The 27,595-nt window shown below is 43.3% G+C and overlaps 2 protein-coding genes across 3 annotated transcripts in view; both read right to left on the reverse strand.

Annotated features, from left to right (window-relative positions):
- Positions 1 to 16,824, reverse strand: part of klf15 (Kruppel like factor 15) — a 38,064-nt gene extending 21,240 nt beyond the window's left edge. Inside the window, exons 1-2 of the mRNA XM_015006171.2 lie at positions 16,326 to 16,824; positions 13,234 to 14,646 (exon numbers count right to left, since the gene is read on the reverse strand). Of these exons, the coding sequence (XP_014861657.2) occupies positions 13,234 to 14,501 (1,268 nt within the window). The 5' untranslated portion in view covers positions 14,502 to 14,646; positions 16,326 to 16,824. The remainder of the gene's footprint in view (positions 1 to 13,233; positions 14,647 to 16,325) is intronic.
- Positions 16,825 to 18,298: 1,474 nt separating this feature from the next.
- Positions 18,299 to 26,647, reverse strand: LOC106929320 (zinc finger protein ZXDC). 2 transcript variants are annotated; one of them, XM_088005353.1, is made up of 10 exons: positions 24,599 to 26,647; positions 23,541 to 23,693; positions 22,907 to 22,985; positions 22,674 to 22,804; positions 21,863 to 22,033; positions 20,844 to 21,640; positions 20,651 to 20,735; positions 20,394 to 20,557; positions 19,394 to 19,495; positions 18,299 to 18,926 (listed from the first exon to the last, which is right to left on the reverse strand). In XM_088005353.1, the coding sequence occupies exons 1-10, from the start codon at positions 26,565 to 26,567 to the stop codon at positions 18,840 to 18,842; spliced, it is 3,738 nt and encodes a 1,245-aa protein (XP_087861479.1). In that variant the 5' UTR covers positions 26,568 to 26,647; the 3' UTR covers positions 18,299 to 18,839. The 2 variants fall into 2 exon arrangements, with proteins under 2 accessions (XP_087861479.1, XP_014861656.2); XM_015006170.2 differs by having other exon boundaries at positions 20,394 to 20,566; positions 24,599 to 26,646.
- Between the last annotated feature and the right edge of the window lie 948 nt (positions 26,648 to 27,595).

Raw genomic sequence — 27,595 nt, forward strand, 5'->3', positions numbered from 1 at the left:
GGTATGGACTACAAAAATCTCAGTCCAAATATGAAAAAAATAATGATCAAATAGAAATATGGTCACCAATTGATTTCCCTTGTTCATTACCAATGGGGTAATGTTTAGATCTATACAAATTAAAATGTATAATGGAATAAAAACAACATTGTTTTTATTGCAATTTTTATTTTTTGGAGCAAACCAAAACACAGGCTCTTATCAAGCTTAGTTTTTCAAAACAGTTTGACTAAAACCTTTAAACCCAAGTTCTTCTAGATACCACACAATACACATGACTCAAACAAAACAAAAAATCCTACTTAAACAGATTCAGAAGCAAACAAATCTGTTTCAACACCGCTGCAATTTCTGTAGGAGACCAGGGCCATTTTTGATTTCTCTGAGGATGGTCCTTTTCAGGATAATCTACAAACAAGAGAGACAATTTTACTTTTTAAAATATAAATCATATGTGGGAGTGTGCTATAAAAGTATGCTTGTGATAAAGTTTTACATTCCAGTTCTGTTTATTGTGTCCATTGAAGAGAACCCTTTGACAATTTGATTTCTCAACGTGCAATGAATTAAATATGTATCCACCTAAAATTATTTTTCTCCAATTTTTTTATTATTATTAAATTGATTACCAAGTTGTGAAACAGTGCATTTATTACACATAGAAATCAAGAAGCTACAACCCTGGTGTGTCAAATATAAACTATCACTCAAAGCTTCATTTTATATTACACTGCAAGCTTTATTACCTGTTACAGAACAAGGTCATGCTTGTCATGATTCATATTCTGTCCTGTCGATTCTGTGTTTAAGCAGTGTATTACTTGTTCATAATCAGCAACTAACTTTGTAAGATTGTTTCAGCCTTATTTTTTAAAAATTGCACAGACCCAACCACTTCTCTGCATGTTTCTTACTGTGCTTTTTAAAGCTAAGGATAATACTCAATTCTTGTAACATGTTATGATGAGCCTTAAGTCAGAATCTCTAAACCTTACCACTAAGTAAAGAACCACCATGAATAGGAAGACAGCCATACCATCTTGGGGTTCTGAGGGTTTTTCAGTTGGTGGAATAATCTCCTTTCCCTTTCCTGCAATACATTAGTAATACTTCAGGCCAACAAAATAAAAGATACAAAATTTCAAATCAGTTACTAAATGACCAATGAAAGGTTAATTGAAGTAAGTCATACCAGAAGAGTTCCCATGTAATTCAACAGGAGATTGAGGTTTTCTGCATCCTGTCAAATTAGAGATACAAAACAAGTTGTCTGTTATATTAGTCTTAACTGCACAGAAACCTAACCTTTAGCCAAAATTAAAGAACATTATTATATTGTGCAATGATTACTATGTTAAATTATTGAAAATAAATTATTAATCAGGAGGAGGGGGAGGGTTGTTAAGGTAGTCATATCTTATACTGTATCTGACAGCTTTTAAAAACATTAATTTAGAATTAACACCATGGTAGAACACTTTCGAGTAAAACTGTATATAGAGCTATGGTAAAGCTAGGCTAGTTGTTTGGGAATAGTATTTAAAACAAAGTCCCAATGATTGCCAGCAATATTACTCTATGGGTCATCTACACACAGCCCTCATAATGCTGTCCCCTGACAGGAACAAGCATTGCTGGGACTGTGTCTACTCTCCCAAAAACCCATGTCCACTAAAATCCCTGTCAGAAAAATTAGAAAGATTTCCAAGTCAGAAAGCTGTTCACCTGGGTTTCAGGAAATGAAGATAGTGATCCCATCGGTTTATCACATACAGTTTTGTCAGAGTGAGCAGAAACCTGTGGAGAAGACAGCAAACGAGTCATTAAGATTCATTTAAAATTAACTTCAACGTAGAACACCATAGAGTAACACTCTATAAAGAGCTACGGTAAAGCTAGGCAAATTGTTTGGCAATAGTCTTTTAAGCAAGGTCGTAGTGATTGCCAACAATATTACTCTTCGGGTCATCTACACACAGTCCTCTTAATGCTGTCCCCTGACAGGAACAAGCATTGCTGGGACTGTGTCTACTCTCCCAAAAACCCATGTCCACTAAAATACCTGTCAGAAAAATTTGAAAGATTTCCAAGACAGAAAACTGTTCACCTGCATTTCAGGAAACGGGGATAGTGATCCCAGCAGTTCATCACCTACGGTTTTGTCAGAGTGAGCAGAAACCTGTGGAGAAGACAACAAACGAGTCATTAAGATTCATTTAAAATGTACTTCAAGGTAGAACACCATAGAGTATCACAGTATAAAGAGCTACGGTAAAGCTAGACAAATTGTTTGGCAATAGTATTTTAAGCAAAGTCCTAGTGATCGCCAACAATATTACTCAACAATATTACTCTTCGGGTCATCTACACACAGTCCTCATAATGCTGTACCCTGACAGGAACAAGCATTGCTGGGACTGTCTACTCCCCCAAAAACCAATGTCCACTAAAATACCTATCAGAAAATTAGAAAGATTTCCAAGACAGAAAGCTGTTCACCTGGGTTTCAGGAAACGAAGATAGTGATCCCATCGGTTTATCACCTACAGTTTTGTCAGAGTGAGCAGAAACCTGTGGAGAAGACAGCAAACGAGTCATTAAGATTCGTTTAAAATTAACTTCAACGTAGAACACCATAGAGTAACACTCTATAAAGAGCTACGGTAAAGCTAGGCAAATTGTTTGGCAATAGTCTTTTAAGCAAGGTCGTAGTGATTGCCAACAATATTGCTCTTCGGGTCATCTACACACAGTCCTCTTAATGCTGTCCCCTGACAGGAACAAGCATTGCTGGGACTGTGTCTACTCTCCCAAAAACCCATGTCCACTAAAATACCTGTCAGAAAAATTTGAAAGATTTCCAAGACAGAAAACTGTTCACCTGCATTTCAGGAAACGGGGATAGTGATCCCAGCAGTTCATCACCTACGGTTTTGTCAGAGTGAGCAGAAACCTGTGGAGAAGACAACAAACGAGTCATTAAGATTTGTTTAAAATTAACTTCAACGTAGAACACCATAGAGTAACACTCTATAAAGAGCTACGGTAAAGCTAGGCAAATTGTTTGGCAATAGTCTTTTAAGCAAGGTCGTAGTGATTGCCAACAATATTACTCTTCGGGTCATCTACACACAGTCCTCATAACGCTGTCCCCTGACAGGAACAAGCATTGCTGGGACTGTGTCTACTCTCCCAAAAACCCATGTCCACTAAAATACCTGTCAGAAAAATTTGAAAGATTTCCAAGACAGAAAACTGTTCACCTGCGTTTCAGGAAACGGAGATAGTGATCCCAGCAGTTCATCACCTACGGTTTTGTCAGAGTGAGCAGAAACCTGTGGAGAAGACAACAAACGAGTCATTAAGATTCATTTAAAATGTACTTCAAGGTAGAACACCATAGAGTATAACAATATAAAGAGCTATGGTAAAGCTATACAAATTGTTTGGCAATAGTATTTTAAGCAAAGTCCTAGTGATCGCCAACAATATTACTCTTCGGGTCATCTACACACAGTCCTCATAATGCTGTCCCCTGACAGGAACAAGCATTGCTGGGACTGTGTCTATGCTCTCAAACACCCATGACCCAGTGATTGCCAACAATATTACTCTTTGGGTCATCTACACACAGTCCTCATAATGCTGTCCCCTGACAGGAACAGGCATTGCTGGGACTGTGTCTATGCTCTCAAATACCCATGACCCAATGATTCCCAACAATATTACTCTTTGGGTCTTCTACACACAGTCCTCATAATGCTGTCCCCTGACACAAACAAGCATTGCTGGGACTGTGTCTACTCTCCCAAAAACCCATGTCCACTAAAATACCTATCAGAAAAATTAGAAAGATTTCCAAGACAGAAAGCTGTTCACCTGGGTTTCAGGAAACAAGGATAGTGATCCCATCATTTCATCACCTACAGTTTTGTCAGAGTGAGCAGAAACCTGTGGAGAAGACAACAAACGAGTCATTAAGATTCATTTAAAATGAACTTCAACGTAGAACACCATAGAGTAACACTCTATAAAGAGCTACGGTAAAGCTAGGCAAATTGTTTGGCAATTGTATTTTAAGCAAGGTCCCAGTGATTGCCAACATTATTACTCTTCGGGTCATCTACACACAGTCCTCATAATGCTGTCCCCTGACAGGAACAAGCATTGCTGGGACTGTGTCTATGCTCTCAAACACACATGTTCCAATGAATGCCAACAATATTACTCTTTGGGTCATCTACACACAGTCCTCATAATGCTGTCCCCTGACAGGAACAAGCATTGCTGGGACTGTGTCTATGCTCTCAAACACACATGTTCCAATGAATGCCAACAATACTACTCTTCGGGTCATCTACACACAGTCCTCATAATGCTGTCCCCTGACAGGAACAAGCATTGCTGGGACTGTGTCTACTCTCCCAAAAACCCATGTCCACCAAAATACACGTGAGAAAAATTACAAAAATTTCCAAGTTGGACAGCTGTTCACCTGCGGTTCACGAGACGAGGGTAGTGATCCCATTGGTTCTTCTCTTACATTTTTTTCAGAGCGGGCAGAAACCTGTGGAGAAGACAGCAAACGAGTCATTAAGATTCATTTAATATTAACTTCAAGATACAGTAACACTATATATAGAGCTAATGCAATGATAGGTAAGCCAATTGGCCAAAGTATTTTAAACAAGGTCCTAGTGACAGAAAACAATATTACTCTTCTGGTTATATATACACAGTCTTAGAAATGCTGTGCCTTGACAGGAATAACCATTGCTTTGACTGCCTCGAGCAGGTACCTTAGGAGTATTCTTAAAATACATGGTGAAATGTCCTCACTAGTATGTAAACAAGCTATACTGTGCTTATATTGGAGACAGGTATGCTGAAAAAGACAGATATCTAAAAGTTGCAGGAAAATATACAGGACAGTGGGCCCTTAGTACCATGGTTGACAATTAAGCATAACAAAACTCCTCTTTGATTTAATAAAAAAGGGACTGAATGGGGAACAACTTCACACTATTTGTTGTCTGATGTTCCTTCCTGAATACATGCACTTATTCATTACTCACAGTTTTTTTTTAGTTTTTTTTTTTACTGCATTGTGTTCTTATCACAATCATGAAAATTAACATAGGGCTGCACTTCTCTTAACCTCAGTTGCAGCTAATGTTTCATATTTTCATATCTGTTTAACTTAGCCAACAATAACATCTACAAAATATTTAGAAAGCACTACTTTATAAAACGAAAATGTTTAACAGTAGACAAGGTTAGCTGCACATGCTAACATCATAACTGAAGTCAGCAGCCATTAGCCCATGTTGCTGTTTTTGTTTCTAGTCGACATCTAGTCAGTTTGAACACAAATGTAACATTCAAATTCCTGTTTTTAAATGGTCATTCCATTTAACACATGGAGTGTTTAAACCTTGTTCTAAGTGGTCACCTGTTCTCAACACAAGCTAGCTTTTGCTCATTAGCTTAATTAGCAAGTGCTGCATGAAAATATATGTTGGTCACATTGCAAATATCAGTAAAAGTTTGCTAACCTTGCTTATGTTCAAAGCACTTTAACAAAGACTTACCTGCATACTTCTCCACATCCATCTGAGTTCCAGTGCAGTATAATTGTGTATCCTCGCAGAGAGTGCAACATCAGTCTTGGGAGGAAAATGACAGGTGGGGAGGGATTAAGGCTCCACCCCTTTTCCTCTCTCCAATTTGGTGTTCTTTGATGAACAAATCATCCACTAGATTTTGTGATAGAATAATTATTTATCCACTACCTGGGACCTTCATGACAGTGATTTCCAAAATTATTACAGATGTCATTTCCATAGTGATCAGTTATATAGTATGTGCAATTGTGTATATCAGGGGTATTCAATTTATGATATCTTAGCAATATTTCATGATGCCAAGGTCTGAAGTAATATTATATATATATATATATATATATATATATATATATATGGCAGGGAAAGTGTACATGGAACGACATAACCAAGTGGCGGGCATAGTGTACAGAAACATCTGTGCAGAATATGGACTGGAAGCCCCGAGATCAAAATGGGGAACAACCCCAAAAGTGGTGGAGAATGACCGAGCTAAGATCCTGTGGGACTTCCAGATCCAGACAGACAAGATGGCAATGGCGAACCAACCGGACATTGTGGTGGTGGATAAAGAACAGAGGAAAGCCGTTGTGGTGGATGTAGCAATACCAAATGACTACAACATCAGGAAAAAGGAGCACGAGAAATTGGAGAAATACCAGGGCCTCAGAGAGGAACTGGAGAAGGCCTGGAAGGTGAAGACCACAGTGGTGCCAGTGGTCATCAGGGCCCTCGGGGCAGTCACCCCCAAACTGGAGCAGTGGCTAAAACAGATCCCAGGAATGACATCAGACATCTTAGTCCAGAAATGTGCAGTTCTAGGCACAGCCAAGATACTGCGCAGAACCCTCGACCTCCCAGGCCTCTGGTAGAGGACCCGAGCTCAGAGGATGAAGAAGACCACCCGCGGAGGGTGAGAAGGGAACTATATATATATATACTTAAAAAAAACTTAGCTAGGTAGTTGTTTCAGCATCTGCATGACTTGATTTGCTTTTCAAATTAAATGAATTCAGTCTTATTCGAGTACCTTTTGACAATATTTATTGTCATGAAACAGGGAGTTGAACATGTATGTCTCAATCACTGAGTAAAAGTAGGATGTCAAGTCAAAAGAAGAACATAGGTGAAACAAGAAAACTTGTTTACAAGTGACTAACCTCAGAAAAACAAATTGAAGAAAGCTTTATATTTTTGTTTACCATCTGGACTTAAACTATTTAAAAATGAACAGATTTAATAACTGAACATTTTTAGACTTAGATCACTTATTTCTTTTGCTTTCAGTGACAGAAGTGAGTGCTTGCTTGTCATGCCATAATTTTAACCTGTGCTTGAGTGATGTCAGAACCAGTCTCATGTATGTGGATGTGCTCATTGGTGAGCCAGGAACAATATTTTGTTTCTATAATATTCATTGTAGAGAAAGCTGACTCACGTGTCACGTGTGTGGAGCCAAACATAATTAAGATTTACCTACTAAGATTTAAGATTTACCTACTTACCTCAGAGCTGGGAAAGCTTTGAGGACAGTAGCCCTTTGGAGCCAGGGGATCAGTCCTTACAGACTTTTCCTTCATGGATAAATCTGCTTAGACCAGTGTTTCTCAACCCCAGTCCTCACGCCCCCCTGCTCTGCATGTTTTAGATGTGTCTCTATTCCAGAACAGCTGATTCAAATGATTGCATGACCATCCAATACTGCAGAAGCCTGTTAATCACCCAGAGATACAATCCAGGTGTGTGGCAGAAGGGAAATACCTAAAACATGCAGGACAGTGGGGGCGGTGAGGACCAGGGTTGAGAAACACTGGCTTATACTGTAAAAGCTGCACCAGTAAATCAGACAGTGCTCAACAAGATTTTAGGTTGTCATTTTTGTTTTGGGTCCACATGAGACATCATTTTAGTCTAGATGCGGACCAGGGTCCACCTATTAGTGACCTGTGGTGTATATCTTGATCTCATTGGGTCTTTATTCAATTAAATTCAAAAGTAGTTTGCTTATTCAAAACGGAAATTAAATGTTGACGTAACTAATTAAGGAGTTATAATAGATTGTGATGGCTGTGGCCAAGAAAGATCTCCTGTAGCAGTCCGCTTTACAACCAATCTGTAGAAACGTCTGGCTGAAGAGACTCGGATTTGAAATAACAGGATGGTGAGCATTGTCTAAAACTTTTTTTGATTTTATGCAAAATTCCTCTGTGGATCATCATCTTCAGAATTTTAACAGTCGTCCCCAGAACAGAACCAGCCTTCTTTATCAAATTGTTAAGCTTTTTAAGTCCCTGGGTCTGATGCTGCTCTCCCAACAGATGACAGCAGAGGAGACGGTGCTCTCAACAACAGACTTATAAAAGATATGCAGGATCTTGCTGCAAACCTTAAAGGATTTTAGCTTCCTCAAGAAATACTGTCTACTCTGTCCTTTCTTGTAGACGGTTTCACTGTTGAGTTTCAAGTCTAGTCTGTTATCTAGCTGAACACCAAGGTGTTACTCCATTTTCCTTAACCACCTCCACTTCTTCTCCCATGATGGAAATGGGGCTTGATCTAACACTGTTTCTCCGGAAATCAACAATAATCTCCTTTGTTCTATTTTCATTCAGGATGAGATAATTGTCCCCACACCATGCCACAAAGCAGTCCACCAGCTCTCTGTACTCAGCCTCTTGTCCATCTCTGATGCATCCCACAACTGCAGTCAGCCGAGTATTTTCATAGGTGACAGAAGTCAGACTTATCCTGAAAGCATGATGTGCACAGAGTGAAAATGAATGGTGAGAGTACAGTGCCCTGTGGAGCTCCTGTGTTGTTGACCACCTGGTTAGACACACAGTCCTTGTTGAGGCCTCCATCTGTGTCTTCTGAAGTTTCTCACAGAGCAGATCAGGCTGAATTGTGTTAAATGCACTGGAGAAATCAAAGAACATGATCCTCAAAGTGCTGCCTGCTTTGTCCAGATGACAGTGGGTTTGATGAAGCAGGTATATGATGGCACCATAAATTCCTACTCCATGGCAATAAGCAAACTGCAGGGGGTCCTGATATGTGCTTGTCAGCTTATTCAGGTGGGCCAACAGGAGTCTTTCCATGACCTTCATGATATGGGATATCAGGGCAGAAGTCCAACAACAGAAGTCCAACAACAGAACACCTATCAGGTTCAGGTCAGGAGATCCATTTCTTCCTACCGTGCCCCTCCAGGTCTCATTGTTATTGCCCAAGTGAGCATTGAAGTCTCCAAGCAGAACAAGGGAGTCCTCAAGAGGTGCACTCTACATTAACATTCAAAGGACTCCAAAAAGGGTGGGTAATCTGAACATGCACATGCACAAACCGTCAGGACCCAGCCCCCCACTTCTAAGCAGAGGGAGGCTACCCTCTCACTCACCGGGACGAACCTCAATGTGTAAGCACCGAGATGGGGGGCAACAAAAGTATGTCCACTCTGGCCAAATGCCTGTCACTGGGGGCAACTCCAGAGAGAAAGAGTGTCCAACCCCTCTCAAGGAGACTGGTTCCAGAACCCGAGCCATGGGTCAAGGTGAAACCGACTATTTCTAGATGGAACCTCTCAACCTTGCACACCTGCTTAGGCTTCTTCCCCACCAGAGGTGACATTTCGCATCCCAAGAGCCAGTTTCTGTAGCCAGGGGTCAGATTCTCGGTTTTCCTCTCTCAAAAGAGGAACATTGGAGTAACCATAGGGTACTTGGTTACCTTCCTGACTAAGGCCCTTCTCTCCTGATTACTCAATTTAGACAACCAACTAGCTCTATACAGAGTACTAGTTGTTCCAAACTGATTCAATTTATGAATGAAGGAGGCCACTGAGCTCATTGGGGCCTTCAAAGCAGGAGAATGTTTTATATCTTTCCCCAGATTTTTGCCTCAAAACAATGCTGTCTCTGAGGTCTACAGACAATGTATTTGATTTCATGCTTGGTGTTTGCATACTGATATCCATTGTCCATTTTGGGACTTTATAAAGACAGGTGTGTGCCTTTCCAGATCTAATCAAATCAACAGAATTGGCTATTACAGGTGGAATCTATTTAAGTTGTAGAACTTAATCTCTGCAATTATCAGTGAAAATAGCTCTATTTCGAGCTTCATGAAAAAGGCTGTGAATACTTATGTATGTAAATTTAATTTCTTAGTAATTCTGTTTTTAGTTAGTTTGCAAAAATCACACATTTTTCACACATCGTGTCATAATAGGGCATTTGTGTTATGAATCTTGAGGAAAGGGACTAATACAATTTGGAAAAATGTTATAACATAGCCAAACATGGAAAAATTGAAGCGTTGTGAATACTTTCCAGATTCACTGTATATATGGATAAAAAGGTGTTGTCCAGGGATGTTCACATAACCTCTTACAAGTCTAAGTCTCTTTTTAGTGAAATCTGCAACATCTAGTGAGTTGCATTACTCTAGGTTAGGATTTAGTTGGGTAAAGTTTGTCCCTATACCTAAGCTATTACATTTGCATGTGATAATTAACTTTCAATCTCCCAATATTTATTAACAACTATCTTTTAATCATTCAAAATTTAATTTACAATCCAAAAATATGCTATGGCCAGTAATACCATACCATTAAGCCACTGAAATTTTTAGACTCAATATTATCAATCCTCTTACATCCTTCAGTATACTATAAAACCATAGATTAAAGATTAACTTTGTTGAAATGAATCACTCAACAGCCAGTTACAGATTTAGTACATCTAAAATAATCAGTGTTTTAATTTAGCCAGATTTGCATTCAATAAAGTAGCATATTTTTAGGAGAATTGTTATTTAACACACATTTTCCTGACAAAAACCTTCATTACAGGGACCCGCATATGCTGGCCAATCAGCGTGTCTAAAAAGATACACATGTGTGAATTATTCATGAGCAAGTGCAATACCAAGAGTTACCACCCGGGGCGCAAATCGATACACACATTATACACACATGTCTTGTAATTGTGACTTATGGGGACTTTGCCTGATTTTTGGAATTTAACCCTTTGACATCCATTCAAACCCCCTCCAATCATTTTTATGTTGCAAGAATTATGAGGACATCGGCACTGTCCCACTAATTCAAAATGTCCCGTTAGTGTTGCGTGTATACAGGCGAAATGTCCTGTTAATTCACCTGTGCAAACACACACACACACACACACACACACACACACACACACACACACACACACACACACCCTGCCTTTTGTAAACAGACAGAGGTCCTTTTGTTTGCTAGAACACAGTTCCTGGATTAAACAGAGCAAGCGTGTGCAGCCCTCCTCATCCTGTCAGAACGTATGCTGCTTTCCAACTACAAACCCTGAGCAGCAGCTGACTGAGAGGTCAGAGGCAACACGGGACCTTCAGGACGGATTACTGACACCCTGCAAGACGTGGCACCCAGAAGGTAAACTGCATAGTTCAGACCATACATTCAAGCACAATCAGAATATCCATTATACTGATTTTTAGTATCATAGCATCTAATATGGCGATTTGGATGCAGCCAGTCTTTGTTTGTGGACTCCAGCTTTTCAGGAACCGGAAACTTGGTGTGTGCAACAAGTACAAGAAACGAGACCAAAAATAATCCGTCCACATTAAATAATGAAAGGGAAAATATTAATCTTCAGATCGACTCAGAAACTTGTTCAAATGAATGCAGTCGCTCCACATGTAGAACAGTTTATGGAGCTAAAAAGGCTAAAAAGAGAGACGTTTCTGAAACGTGTTAACAGGAGAATGTGAATATACAGTGCTGTTCACATCTAGTCACATTTTACATTTGGCCTTTTAGTGCATCTTACTGCAAAGTTCTATAAATGGATTGAATTTATAAACTGATCTTCCAGTTATACTCAAAGAGCTTCATACCAAACAAAACAATAAATCGGTTCACTGCTTATTCTCTGGGTGGAAAAGCCTCTCTATCCTACCATCATAAATGTAAACCTGTAGAATCGGTTAGACTTCCAGTTTTTACTTTAACTGGAAGTGTTGGTCACCAGAGATGGGCAGCAATTAGTTACATTTACTCAATTATTTTTACTTGAGTAACTTTTTTGGGGGGAAAAAAGTACTTTCTGTACTATTTACTCTTACTTGAGTAATTTTATTATGAAGTATCAATACTTTTATTGGAGTAAAGTTTCTGGATTCTTGACCCACTGAATGAAAAAATAAACATGTTTTAACCAAAAAAATTCACCGGACACAGACACACAGCTGCAGTTTTTTAATTGACAGAAACTGATTTGGAAAATTTTTCTTTTGCCTGATTTTATTATTTTTTGTTACTGATATGAATTATTGTCACTTTGGTTCTTAAAATACCAAAATTTCCACTTAACTTTACATTTTGGTCCGTCTGATGATGTAATTTTTCAATATTAAATTGTTAATTTGATCAGTTACTCAGTAGATTTTTTTTTACCAAACACTTTTTCACTTGAGTCATTTGTTGGACAGCTACTTTTTACTTTTGCTTGAGTTAAAATATGTTGAAGTAATGCCCTTCTTACTTCAGGACCATTTTTATATCCTCTGCCCACCTCTGGCCATGGCAAGATGACTCTCTAGACCTGAAACCTTAAATAAACATGTGGGCTGAGCCGGAGAGCAGACAGCATCTGGATTCTGATCATCATGTGGAGCTTCAACCTTGTGAAATACCGAGCGCTGTCCTGTTGGCTGAAGGAGGATGTACAGAGGGCTAACAGAAAGGCTCCAGTAATTGCACCACCACTGGTTTAGTAAGACCATGCAGTTTTCACCCACTGAAAAAAAGTTACTCAGGTTAAAGGTTGGACTTTAATGAATGAAAATGTCTCAGTGATATGTGTGTGTATCTGGGGACAGGGGAGTATTTTAGGATTACAGATGAGCCTCGCAGTAAGAAGGCCACCACAATATTCTCCCACTCGCAGCTCCATCAAACCTGATGACAGCGACACAGAGAAGCCGTTTCTAAGATTACAATTACAACTTCCTCCACTCTCATGAAGCAGAAGGACGTCCGTCTGAATCGGGAAACTTTACAACTTCAAAGAGCCAATTTGAAAAAAAATGTGGAACTTTTTTTTTGTTGAGTTTAATGAACACTAGAGGTGGGCAGAGGACCCAAAAATTGCATTCAATTAAGAATAGAACTACTTCAACATATTTTTTACTGAAGTAAAAGTAAAAAATAGCTATCCAAGAAATTACTCAAGTAAGAGTAAAAAAAAAAAAATTGGTAAAAAGTCTACTGAAGTACTGAGTAACTGATCAAATTATCAATCACTTATTATTTAAAAGTTATATCAATCAGTGGGTTGAGAATCGAGAAATTTCACTTAAGAGAAGAGACACTTCAAAATAAAATTACTCAAGTAAAAGTAAAAAGCATAGCGCAGTAAAAATACTCTTAAAAGTAAATTTTTTCAAAAGTTATGAGTTAATATCCATAGCTACAGGCTGCTGAAATCTGTTCTAAATCCTTCTGCACCAAGGAGTTTGTTTTATCAGTGAACCACTTTGTGTAACCAACAGAAAGATAACTGATTACATAAACATCAGAAGCCCACCCGGTCCCGGTGACACCCACCTCCATCCGCAGCCCTGCCAGTTGCAGGCGAACGGCTTTTCCCCGGTGTGCCTCCTCAGGTGGGCCTTCAGGTGGCTGCTTTTTGTGTACATCTTGTTGCAGCCAGGAAAAGAGCACTTGTGCATTTTAATGAGATCTGCGACGGGACTCTTCTGGAACCTTTGACCTCCAATGAGAATGGCCGTCGCTTGGCTGGCAGCGCTCTCCCCTAGGCCGAGGGGCTTGGCTGCAATGGGGACTGGCGCAATCCGTACGAACTTGGAGACACTGAGGCTGGGGGATGGCAAGATGTGGGGCACCAGGGCAAAAGTCTGTCCTTGGATGTTGACCAGCAGCTGTGCAATTTTAATGTCGGAGACAGGGCCGGGTTGTGAGGGCGGGGCTGCCGGAGTAACCGGGGTCAGCGTGGGCTCCTGCTTCACCCGGATGGGCTGAATCTGGACGATGACGGGCGTCCCGCTGCTGCTAGTGGACCTGTCTTCTAAGGACGGTTTGTTGGTTGAGGTTTTCTTGGCCCCTGCGACAGATTCGTGTGTTGGGTTGACCGATGATGCTTTGCTGACGGGCAAGGCTGCCATGGCTGGATCAGAGGTGCCGGCGGTGGGGACAGTTTGGTCTGAATGCTTGGCATCTGGTTCCAACTTGAGCTCCGAAGTGGATGCCCCGCAACACTCCAGACCCCCTTCTAAACCAAAAGTCTCCTCTGGTCCAACGTCAAACCCCTCCTGCTTCACCGTCACCATCTCCATATTCTCCTCAAGGAATTCTTCAATCTCCTCCAGTGTCGGATGGAACAAGCCTCCGAGCTGTTCTGCTGTCTCCACATTTGACCAAGTGAGAAAGTTAAAGTCTTCCTCCTCCACCGGCTCGTGTTTGGACGGCCCGTCTCCCCTCGAGTCCCACTGGAAGGCGTTTAGTGGCTCGAGTACGGCAGAAACTCCGCCGGCGCTTCCTAAGGAGGTCTGGGACAGAAGGTGGTCCAGGATGCTGTCCTGGCTTTCTGCACTGGAGCTGCTTCCACAGCTGGAACTGAGTTCCGGCGACTCTGGGCTGGAGCAGGAGCGAGGGCTGGATAGCACACTCACATCATCATCTGAAAATGGTGATGGGATCACCTGATAGGAGCCAAGGTCCGACACCATGTCTAAAGGGCTGTAGGCTCGTAGAGAACAGCTGAGTGGAAGGGAAGTCTCTCCGCTCGCTGGAGAGTTATCCACCATCCCTGGCCAAACTGCTTCCTCTGCGTGGATTCTGCAGTCTGTGTTCATACAGGTGCAAGAGAACTTGTCCTTGGCCGTGGAGAGGGGTAGACCAAATAAACTAAAGTAACCAAGGTCACCCTCCCCACCCCAGTGAGAACCTCAAAGCCGTGCAGGAAACAATCCAGAGGTGTCCAGGCTAGATGCCGGATTTCTGCAAGGATGAAAAAGCAACATCAAGAAAATGTGTTCAGATTCTGTAACTGCTGGTATGTGTGAGTGAAACTAAAAACGATCCACCTCCTCAACATTTCATTACATGAATTTCTGAGAAAATGTTGAGTATGATATATAAAACGCTGTATGACGTTACTGACACATAAATCATGATTCAGCTTCAGGTTTATGCTTTGTTACGTCATCTTGTTTTCATCAAGGTTTGGAGTTCATTCAAGAGATGAATCAGAGAAGGTCTTCAGTTTGCGAATTCAAACTCAAGAGAAAAGCTTGACCCTGCCACTTTTGTGTGGTCATTATGCACTCTATAAATAAACAGGGCAACATATACTTTGTCCTGTTTTCTGATTTATTTAGGACAATACATACATAGTTTAGTTTTAGTCAGCTCTTCACTCAGGTGAGTTTTCCTCTCAGCTCTTATTCACATTCATCTAAGTTTTGACATACTGCACACCCAGAAAGACTGTTTCAGTGCATTCTTTTCAAACTAACATAAATGAAGTTGACAAAACCTGGAACAAAACATCTGTTTTTTTTTCCCTCTGATGACCAAAAATAAAGATTTCATGAGAAAGTTAGGAGGAAAGAGGAAGGCATTCTATGTTTTTATCTTCCTGATAGTGTTTTGACTCGCTAACCGCAATGAGTTCAGCATTCAACGTTTTGGTGACCAGGTTCAAAAATCCAAAAATAATATTAAAATGAATGACGAATGAGACAGGATTGTTCTAAGACGGAGTGGACGGTCTTCTCTGATTCCCATTTTGATTGATATTAATCAGATTATCAGGAATTTCCTGCATACGTTTTTGTCCAATCTTCAAAAATTGGACTTGACTCAACCAACATTTGGTTACTGCTTACCACCAGCATCTCTAGTATTTTTTTTATTCAAATGGTAGATTATTTGTGTATATAACAGTACAGGAGTACAATTTAAGTAGGTTACACTCAAAGGTCTGATTCCGGACTAAACTGTAAAGAGCAGTAGTGATACCGTGTGGCAGTATCATATTCCTATTGATGTCCTACAGTAGGGCTCATAAATAGGCTGCTTTCCTGGAACGTGGCCGGGGGGGCTTCGGCCTCCCTCCCCCCGTGTTTCTCTCCGTGCTTCCTTTCCAGGGGCCCCTGCATGTCTCCGAGTGACCGAAGGTAAACCCGGGCGACTGGCAGACAGAGGGGTGGTGGGGGAAACAAGGAAGGAAACGGGCCGCCTGGGGGCGACAGAGAGCAGCTGTGCAGGATCACCTGCTCCGCTTGTTTACAGGACGGCAGCAGCCTGGAGCTGGAGCAGTACGGATCACTGTCTGTGATGTTTGTACAACAATTTATGTCGAACAATCTGAACTATTATTATTATTATTAGCTCACAGTAAACACAAATATAACCGATTATTAAAAAAAAAAAAACAGAATTAGAAGAAATCTTGTATTTGTTTTTTACATGAAGCTATTTAATCTTTTTTGTTAATCTAAATCTGATGCGTCCAGAGAGCTGTGGTGCATCATGTAGTTTACAGTTTGGTCCAGAATCAGAACCCTCCCCTCCTCTCCTCCTTCACGTAAACATGTTTTCATCCAGGCAGCAGCAGCAGCAGCATATGGCACCGAGAGAAAACACTCCGCTCACTAAGTTGGATCCGGTCTTACCGTGGTCAGGGTCCGGGTCCGGGTCCGGGGAGACTCCGGGGGCTCTGCGTCATCCCGCTGGGTCGGAGAAGCAGCTGTTTATCCACACGGGGTTCACCTATCCACGCAGCGCTGCGGTCCGTCCGTCCGCTCTGCTCCCACGGAGTTCTACTATGTGGCTGTCACATGACTGTAGTGGAAACCGAGAGGCTCCCAATGAAGGCTCGTCCCCGCTCCGCGGCTCCATTGGCCGCCAAAGGAGGGGGACGGGGAGAGGGAGGGCGGGTTGTGAGCCTCCGTCACTCCTGTTTCTGCTGCATGGGCTGACATGTGACCAGGAGCGGCTGTGCTGACTTATTGCCTGAAAAATGAGTCCAGACGGTAGAGCGGCAGAAGTGGGTCGGCTGCAGGGAGGCCGTGGAAACAGAACACGCCTCCATTCCTGTACCTGCATGGCCAGAATAATGAGTGGAACAGAAAGAGCTGCTGCTGCTGGAGCTAATGCTTGAAATGAACGGTAAATTCATAAAAATGAACTGTGAAAATAAGAAAAATAAATCTTTTTTTAGGACTCTGGTCCTCAAGGCACACTGCCCTGAATGTTTTAGGTGATTTCAATTGACAAGCTTCCTGAGCCGCAATCAGCTGAATCAGGCGTAGTGAAGCAGGGAAACGTCTAAAACAGGCAGGGCAGTGTGATGACAGGAGGAATGGAGACCCAAAGAGAGGTAATGACGGTTTGACATCTTCTATGAGAGGAAAGTGGAGGAGATGTTTGGACCGAGCAGTAACATTTTCCCACACACCTCTTGGGACCACAACCAGGAAGAACCAAAACAAGTCTTGTGCCCAGAAATCTTTCCCTAAACTCCATTTCCTCCATCTTCCCTGCTTAACCACAGGAGGAAATGGAGTTTAGGGAAAGATTTCTGGGCACAAGACTTGTTTTGGTTGAAGGATCGTCCTTCAGCCTTTAGGTTCCACAGACTCTGCTGCTCCACCATAAACGCTACTCTGGCTCCGAAACTCCAAGCTCCTTATGCAAAAGGTCTCTACTGGCCGTTCTAGTAGGAGCGGCTACTAGATTTTCCAGTTTTCCAAAAGATCCATGACGGTGGATCTGTACCAGTAGGGGTCAATGTGACACCCCCAATTTGTGGTGGAGGGGATTTGGATGGTGTATTAATGAGCATCACCATAGCAGACCATCCAGTGCTTAAGAGACATTGGTGACAACTACAATCTGTAGGGATGCTTTTCAACAGGAACAGGGAAGCTGGTTACAATTGATGGAGATGGAAATTGAACATAATACAAAACAAACCTGAATGAAAACCAGCAGTACATACAGAAGTACTGTAACAAATAAATGAGGCTAAAGATGTCAGAAGTTCCAGAAATCCATACATTTTGCTAATACGTCACTCAGCACCATGTTTAGTCTTTGGTTTTTGTTGAATACGAACCCCAATCTTGATCAGGGTTACTGGGAAATAGACTAGAGACAGATTGGACCTGGTAAAACCACTCAGACACCTCACTGCTGAGTGAGGAGGACAAACTGCTCAGAACGATGCCAGAGACTGGGAGAAGGTTCCAGAAGCTGCTCACTAGTTTAGCCAAAGGGGATTAGAATGTTCTTTCTGCTGTGAGAAACGACATTTGTTAGCGTTTGTGTAATGGTTTAGACAAGAGCATTTTGATTCAGTGTAATTAAATGACTCTTTCGGGTTGACTGCCGAGTTCTGTATCCATTCGTCTGTGAAAAGCTAATTTAAAATCATCACATTTGATGTCAATTGGCACCAAATAAATACAAGAAATATAAAATAAGGCAATTAAGTATAGAGCAATGAGTTTGTGGGTCCAGCTGGCTAATCATCTTCAGAAATACAGAACATTACATCTAAAATTACATTTTCTCTCAAAGCAACACCGAGAACCGTTCGCCCCAAAAGTCTTTATGGTCAAATGAATAGAGGTCAGAACACGGCTTAGATTGTGCTTTGATTCTTTAATCCATCGGGGTTTGGCTCAGCCACTCTGTAAACCCAATCATAGTAATAAATAAAAAACTAAGTTATTCCAAGAAGGCATAAAATCTCGTCACACTTTACATAAAACACATGGACAGGCGTGTTTAACAGACCGCTGATGTCATGACAAAAACAAATCCAAAACACTAAAACAGAAGTAACAGGAAGAAGAAGAAAGCAGACAAATCTGCTGCAGGTGTAGGCGTCTGTAAGGCAGTGTGTGTGCATGAGTGTTGATCTGGCACTTCTGGAATAAACACCCAAACTGGAGGAACCTCTGATGATCGACGCAACGGCGCTGCCAGCTTCTCATTTTGGTACAAACTAGACTTTACAAAAAAAAGACACAGAAACCTCGTCTTTCATCTAAAGGTGCTTTGTCTCGTGGAAACATCTCCGACCGATCAGGTGGGGCACATGGAGCGCAAATCCAAATAAGGCTTTCCCAGTCCGAGGCGACGGTTTGCAAGTCTCTGGCCGACGTAAGCCGGGTCTGGCATTATTCCAGGTCCTGGAGGTTGATGGTACTTCCTGTGAACTGGGAATTATCAGAGCCGTTGTCCTCTTCTGTCATCACTGAGGGTTCCTGTATGGGAAAAACAGAAGGGGTTAACCAGAAGAAGAAGAAGAAAAAAACTCTGTACAAACAGAAAGCCTGACCTCAGAAGTTTTACTAAATTCAACCATCGATTCCATTTATTCAGCAAGAAACGTAAACATGTTGGGAAATAAGTGGAAAAATTCACTAGCATGTCTCTCCAATGGGAGACAAGCTAACATGCTAAGCTATGGCTCCAATTGCTGTAATGCCAGGAAAGATTTTTACATCAATTACTGAGAAGGGTATAAATAATTTGACTTTAATATGAAATTTAAATGACAACTTTTTTCAGAAAGTCAATCTGTTTTAGCAATATTTTATCAAATTCAGAGACATATCTGCTTCATGTCCATCCCCTCCCAATCTGGGACTTGTTTTTAAAATCACTGTATTTTACACTTGAGAGCCACTAGGTGTCAGACTCTCAAGTCCACCATTGTGACTGAACTCACCTGTAAAATGTTGACAGGTAAGTCGACGGTGAGCTGAGAGTCGGAGGTGGACGGCTGGGAGCTCAGCTGGAAGGCCAGGTCACCATCACTGGCTGGATCGTCCTGCATCAACACACACACGTTTCAGCATGGTTTCCAGCAACAGCTACGCTCTGAAGTCGATGGTAAGATGAAAAGGAAAGAGACGGAGCCTAAAGGTCGGTGTTAAGTGATCATCTCAGACCTTGGCAGCAGAGTTTGGACAGCGTTTTGGACTTAAACATCTTTTTATTTTTCCTTTATAGAATGAATTATTGACCGTGTTCCAGACTTTAAATAAATGATGTCTGAAACAGCACGAGTGGCTGCAGGGTGAATCAGAGGGTATGAGGCACGGTTCATTGAAGGCACTTTAGAACATCCTCTTGGCTCTGATTGGTTGTTTTTGGTGGGGGACGGTGCATTTCTTCAGTCAGCAGCAGTAGCTGATGGAGGAACTAGATCTATTCACATATTTCTCTCGTATATGTGAATAGATCTGAATAGAGCTGGTGGCAGCTTTAATAAGTATGTAAAAAAAACATTTTTAAATAAAAGTTACATATTGAAGTTTTTAAAAGCAGTAGGACAATATACAAACTTGAATCTAATATAAAAGTTCATCTTTTATATTTAAAAAAAAAAAGTATCTACAACTCCCAGCTGCTGGTTCCTACCAGCAGGGGGCAGAGCTGTTCCATTCCGCTCTATTAGTTTGAGCACCAACAGACCCAGTTAAAGCCCAATTGAAGAGGAGACAGAGGTGGGAAGTGCAGGCTGGTAGCTCCAAGGCATGGTGTGTTCACTGACTGGAAAAAAGATTAAATTTTTCACTTTCTGAATGCCAAGCAGGAAACTGTTCCACTGAGCTCCCTAGCTCATGTCTTGCATCGTGTTTGGTTGAAAGCACAGAAGAAAAGTAGTGCCGTGTGTAGTGATCTGAGGGAGTGTGTAAGCAAACACACTGTGGGCTGAATCTCACCTGCAGCAGCTGAATCTGGACATACTGAGTCCCTGTGACCGGGTCCCGCAGGGTCAGACCCCCACTGGCTGTTACAGCACCGTCACTGTAACGGGCGCCAGAAGAAGTGAGGGGTATGGTTGCCACAGAAACCTTTGATGCTTTAGTTTTCCTCTGGCATGAGCCTGAAGTTCCTGGAAAGTGGAAGAAGAGTGAAAGGTTAAGGTGCTGTAACTCTTCAGTCAGTGGACAGTGGAGGGGAGGTGGAGGTTCCTCACCAGCGCCGGCTGAAGAACCCCTCTGCTTCTTCTTCTTGGCAAGCTGGATGGCTCTGTAGTCTGTCCGGGCAGAACCTCCAGTGTCCTGAGGGGGAACCAGGACAGAACAATCACTGACTGTTCCCAGCCGGAACCTCGGAATCATGAGAGGAAGAGGAGAGGAAGTAAACCAGGATGAAGGGTTTCTTCTCACCAGGAAGCTGCTGGGTGACACGGCCAGGTCCAACTCCTTCTGGGGACTGAAGCCGCCGCCGCCGCCGGAACCGGGGAAAACAAACTGAGAAGTGACGATTTTCCCTCCTTCCTGAGGGCCCAGAACCTCCACGCAGCCCAGCAGGTGGCCTGCGCCTGCCTGCGCTCCGACCTCCACCACCTTGGAGGGTGAGGCCAGGAGCTCAGAGACGGGGGCCACTGCCAAGCAGGCGGCGGACTCCACCCCGAGCCCACCGGAGGAGCTGAGGGGGTGCTGCAAGGCCGGGTCCACAGCAGCGCCCACGCCGGCGCCCTGCATGCTCAGGGCGGCGAGGGTGCCCAGAGCCTCTGGGGTGACCGACTGAACGTCGTCCAGGTTGAGCGTGCCTTGGGGAGGGAGGACGTCCCCCACGGTCCCCTCCAGTCCATGCTGGTGGGCCAAGTCGGCACCAGTCGCCATGACGAGTGGTTCCAAAGGCTTGGCCAATGTGGCACTGGCGCTGGCAACAAGTGTGGCGCCCACTGACGACGGGTCGATGGTGAGGATTCCCGAGCTGACCAGGGACAGGTCCATGGTGAAGGAGCCGTTGGAGGCGCCTCCGGCCACAGGGATCCCCACCTCGATGCCGGCGGTGGGTGCAGCGCCGCCGGGGACCGAGGAGAACAGGGAGCTGAGGTCCAGGCTCGACAGCTGCTCTGTCCCGCCAACGACAGAACCAGCTACTGACGTCGGGGTGGAGCTGATGAGTTCACTGCTGGGAGTCAGGGTGGGTGTGGTCTCCATCTGGCACAGAACATCTGCAGGACAGAGGAAAAAAAACAATATGAATGCTGTGAGAAGCACTGGAATTAGGGTTGCAATTCAAATTTTGGCTAATACCAGTTTATTTATTATTTTTGTCTGAAATGCCGCTAAATATAGCAAGAAAGTTCCTGAACCTGCAACAGTGGAGTGACTATTGCTAACTGGAGACATGCAGGGGTTTCCCTGGGGTAGGAGGAACCCTGCTGGGTACCCACCGGGGCTGAGGTGGTGGTGTTTGAGCATGTGGCTCTTCAGGTTGCTGCGGGAGGAGAAGTGCTTGGAACAGTTGGCCACCGGACAGCGGGTCCTCAGCGTGCTGGCGTCCTGTTTATGCTTCTTAGAGTGGATGTATAAGCTGCTGCGGGCTGAGAACTTGGCGTAGCATCCTGAGGACAGGAAGCAGAGATTAAGGTCCCTGTGACCAGAGGACACAAAAATTGTACTCAAGAAAAGCACTACAACATATTTTTACTCAGGTAAAAGTAAAAAGTAGCCGTCCAAGAAATTACTCAAGTAGGACTAAATAAATATTTGATAAAAGTCCACTAAGGTACTGACTCACTGATCAAATTATCAATCATGTAATGTTTAAAAATTACATAATCAGTCGGAACAAAATATAAAGTGGAAAATTACAATAATTCACATAAATAAAATCAGGCAAAATAATGTTTTTCCAAGTCAGTTTCTTTCAATAAAAAAAGCTATGAAACGTTAAACTGCAGCTGTGTGTCTGGTGAATTTTTGGTTAAAACATGTTTGTTCTTCATTCAGTGGGTCGAGAATCCAGAACTTTTACTCAAGTAAGAGCAGAGATACTTCATAATAATAAAATTACTCAAGCAAAAAGCACAGCACAGTAAAAGTACTTCTAAAAGTAAATTTTTTCAAAAAAGTTACTCAAGTAAATGGAAATGAGCAAATGTAACTAGTTACAAACCAACTCTAGTAACTAGCTGAGGAACATCTGCTGGATAATTCAATGGTCAGGGTAAAGGCTCCCGGACGGATAAAGAGTTAGCCGACCTTCTGCGTGGCACTGAAAGGGTTTGGTGCCCAGGTGGGTGATGCTGTGGCCCTTCAGGTGCTCAGCTCTGGTGAAAGACTTCCCACAGCCCTCCTCCGGACAGACAAATCGACGGTCATCGTCATGTTTCCTGATAAAAACCAGACAGACGGTCGTTGTCGTTATTTCACACACCCAGGAGATGGAACTGCTCTGTTCACGTCAGAGGAGAACGGGTTCGGGAAGTTCTCACCGTTTGTGACGGAGCAGCTTGGACATGCTGGTGAAAGACCAACCGCAGCCCTCCGAGTCGCACACAAAGGGCCGCTCACCTGACGAAACAGTCACACGGTAACCATGACGATATGTTAAAAGTCTCTTCGGTTTGAATCGTTTTTTTCTGGATACGTCACAAATAAACACATCCAGATTTGTTTCGGAAGGTGAAAGTTCTTACGTCCTTTTGCCTTCAGTGTCGTGACTTTTTGTTTATTTTGCAAAAATGAATGATTACACACTCTGATTATTAAACTTATCTACCAATATCCCTGGCTTTTCTGATAATTTTCTGATCGTTTTCATCTTGACTGAGAACTTTGAAAGCACAGTGTGAACAGATCAGAGCATAAAATGTTTCATGTCGCTGGAGTTACGACTTTAACACTGAGGAAGGATTCTAATGTTGGACGACAACTGCTTCGATGATTCAACAAGTGAAACATTCTCACTGCAACTGTTCTGAAACTCACTCAGCTGAGACTTAAACCTGACTGGGATTTTAGCACACAAGCTGATCAAGTACGGATGTTATCTGACGGACACACGGAACACACACACACACACACACACACACACGTATGTGTGTGTGTAATGGCCCAGCAGCTTACCTGTGTGACTCCTCATGTGAATTTTCAGGCGGCAGGCCTTGTCGTAGGTCTTGTCACAGCCTGGGAAGGTGCAGCTGAACTGGCCCGTTTCTCTGAAGTGAGTGCGATTGTGCGAGAAGAGGGCACTGAAGGTGATGAAGGTTTTCTCGCAGCCTGTAGAGGAGAGCAGAGCAGCTGGAGCTTAAAAAGCCAGCAGTGAACCGATTGCAGTTTTCTGGCCAATTGACGATCACAGATTTTTTCAAAAGCCTGAGCTGACGATTTCGATTTTGGCCAATACTGATTTATTTTTTAGTCTCAAATATCACTAAATATAACAAGAAACCCACTGTTTCTGAGTTGGAAACAATGGGGTGACTGTTGTCAACTACAAACTTGCAAACATGACCTAGCGGGCCGGTCTGCCAGACAAACTTCTCCAAAGAGGACAGCGGCTGATTTTTATATCTTTGCTGAAGCAGATAAGATCAGAAGAAAAGATCAGCTTCACGTGCAAGTATCGGCATGCGCAAAACTAAGGAAATCGGTGCCGATAAAGATTCAAGATTGAACCCACAAGCTTAAATATGTACACTACTTCTGAGTAGGCCAATCAGAAAACCTTCCTAAACCAATTTTATCTGAATTTGGAAACAACTTAATGTTGGAAACTAGCTTCATTCTGAACACTGAGCATCCACAGTGAAGTCAACATGGCCAGAAAGGATCGACCCAGAGGATCGACTGAAACTTGCCAATTTTTAAACCAGCTTTCCAAGGTAAAGTTTAATAGTAACAAACGGAAAATATTAAGCTATCTATCAGTGGATAGATAGCTTAAGCTTGTTATCGTCTCGGTGATGGTGGTCCAGGTGCAATTACCTAAGGAACCTTTTATCCAAATATCAGCGGAAGTGTATGTATGTATTTGAACCGTCATGTATTCAGAGAAAATTCTCAACGAATCAAAATTTGTGGACTAGCTGAACTTGGTTTTCCTGAGTTCAGCGAAAGCATTTGTGCCTCACAGTAAATGGCCTTCATGAGCAAAATGAGCGTGGGAACCATCAGACAAGTACCTGGGAATTCACACTTGTGGGGCCGCTGTGGTGCAAAGTGGACTCTCTGGTGGTTGGCCAGGCGAGTGGCACTGCGGAACTTCTCGTTGCACACCTCGCAGGCGAAGGCGTGGTCCTGCTCGTGGACTTTGACATGAGCCTTCAGGTTGTAGACCGTGGTGAACCTCCGGCCACAGCCTTCAAACTCGCAGGTGTGCGGCCGCTGCTTGTCGTGGGACTGGAGGTGGCGCTTCAGCTTGTAGGAGGTGGCAAAGGCCCAGCCGCAGCCCTCCACTTTGCACTGGTACGGCCGTGGCTCCTCCGCGTGGTACAGCAGGTGGACCTTCAGCTTCTGGCGAGAGTCAAAAGCAGAAGAGCAACCGGGTTCCGGGCAGGCGAAGGTGGCTGCCGTGTCCTTTTTTGATCTGATCAGGGATAAGGAGTTCAGGTCTTCATTGCTACACCCCCCAACTGGGGCTTTTGGGGATGGAGCGATTAGGTCGGCCTCCGTCACAGCACACAGTACCCCGGCTTCCTGCTTCACAACAGAACAGGAGTCCAGTGAGGTGCCCAGTTCTGACAAGGAGCAGTCATCCACCAGGGCCAGCTCGGAGTCACTGACAGACACACCAGGCCTGGGCTCCTCCTGGTGACTGGAGCTGGCTACTGCCAGGGTGCTGATCTTCCCGATCGATTTAGTACCACTGTCATAATTGAGAAGAACTATATCCTCATGGTCTTTCATGCCTAGATGTTCCTTTAAGCTCACCATGTCATCCTCTTTGTGGACATACCCCTCCGGTGGGGCCGCCAGAGTCAGGACCCCATTCTCAATAGTGACAATGATGCTTTGGTTGTTTATTGTAATGGTCCCGGAAAAGGTCTCCGCGGCAGGCGGACTGCTGGAGGAAGTGACCGGGTGTGAACCGTCCTGCAGTCCCGCTGTCTCGGAGCTGTAGGCTGGTTTCTCCATAGCCTCCACGGCCTCCGCCGCCCCGGAGGTCAGCGCCGCGTCGTGGTTTGGTCGGCCCCTGAGCAGCCTGTCGTCACCGTTTTCCGTACAGATCTGTCCACAGAGCTTATCGCCATATTTGTTCGTCAAAACTACATCTTCGACGGTATGATGGTCGGCAGCTGTCTTGGCACTCAGCACAGCGGGATTATCGGTTAATAAACTGAAAACATGCTCCGCTCTCTTCGGCGTTTGCGTGTCAGGACAGCTCAGGATGTCCGCGTTCTCACAGAAGGCGACACCGCCGCTGCCAGCCTCCATGGAGCCGCAGCCCTCAGCTTCCTTACCCTTCACTTTACCCCCGCTGTCGAATGAGCCGTCCGCTCGATTTCTGCTCGCGGTGACCGCACCATCCTCCCTGGCGGTGTTAAATACAACATATAATTCCTGTGTCTGTCTGTCAGTTTTTCTCCCCGGGTTCCGGCTTCCCGCCGAAGCATTAAGAATAGCTCCGAGGCTGTCACCGGGAGGCTGCTTCAAAGCGCAGTCCTCACGCTGCTGCCGTAAAACCGGAGAAGACAACGTTAGTTGCCTCTGCGGCATCGCTTCCGCCTCCCCCTCGAACAGAGGCAGCGCCATTTGCATTACCTCACCGTTTTCCTCATATCGCCACTCCGTTCTGCTGAAGTCGTGCGAGCCTAGAAGGGAGTTGAACACGTTTTCCTTTTCCGCGTTTATCATGTTATGAAGTCCCAGAATCGTTCTGTCTTCGGGCGTAATGCTGCTGGACGCTGAGACTTGTTTGGTGACGGGAGAACGAGCGAGCTCGCTGCCATTTTCCCCCAGCAAGCGAAACTGCGCTGTCTTTGGCCTAGCGTTGTTGTTGCTGTCACTCTGAAGCTCGTCCGCTTCATTTTCGATTGAAATAAATTGCGGTAACGAAGCTACGGTTGATCGAAGTGCAGACGAAGCTGTTCTGTGTAGGGCGCCATGTTGAGAGTGGATGTTTTGGGCATCAGAAAGCCCCTGGATTTCCATCTTGGTATCCCTGTAGCAGCGGCACCGAAAAGGCCCGCCCTAAAAGCCGGAGATGATCCATCCAGCCACAACACGGTTTCTGTAAGGCCGAGTGCCGCGTTCAGGGCGTGTATGGAAATCCCGGGAATTATTGAAACAGTTCGAGGAATATTCTTTCACCACACACTGATTATTCTGCAAATAATTGTTTTCTGCTTAAAATATGAAAACAGTTGTTTTTTTTTTCAATAAACCCAAAGTTGGATTTTTATATTAAGCTAAAGGAACAAACCCGAATGTTATTCGGGTTACTATAATAATTTGATCTGGCTTGGTGCATGTAATTCATTTTTTCAGGTGTTTACACGGGTAAAATAAATTTTAATCCGGGGCAATAAAAGACTATTCTGAAAAAAAAAGAAAGATTAAAATAATATGGGTTAACTGTAATGTTTTGTTAAAACTTGGTAAATTAGGCATTCCGCCAACATGCTAAATTGAGGAGTGTAGTTTCACACTTTCTCCTCTAAGTGGCAGTGTAGCACTAAGAAATGCGCAGATCTCTACGCATACACTGAAAATAGAATCTCAATAAAATGTCTTGTGACGTACATTAACATAAGATTGTGAAATACTGATTCGCAAATACTCGGGTCGGAGTCAGATTAATTTTTTATTAAGTGTGTTAAGCAGAAGTAAAGAAAGGGAAAAAAAACCAACAGAAATAAAAAATGGAGAGTATGAAAAAAAAGTCTGGATCAGGAGGAATACTGTTCACCAAATAATCTGCACATTATGTTAACATGTTTCCATTTGGTATTTTACTTAATGAGTAAAATATTGTACATAATTCATTAGACTAGAGAGAAGCACTAAGCAACATTTCTTTGTATGTTTAATTCAGAATGTTTCCACAGTGCAACAAGCTCAGCATGCTTCGTACAGCGTAGCCAACAGATTAAATGAATGGTGCTGTATTGATCTTTACAGTAACGCATGCACGTTTTAAGCACATGCTGCTCAGACCTACTCTAGAGTTTGTCTTCTAC

Source organism: Poecilia mexicana, unplaced genomic scaffold (genome assembly GCF_051168715.1).
Source record: "Poecilia mexicana isolate PSO_F unplaced genomic scaffold, ASM5116871v1 scaffold_5, whole genome shotgun sequence".
Taxonomy (NCBI): Eukaryota; Metazoa; Chordata; class Actinopteri; order Cyprinodontiformes; family Poeciliidae; genus Poecilia; species Poecilia mexicana.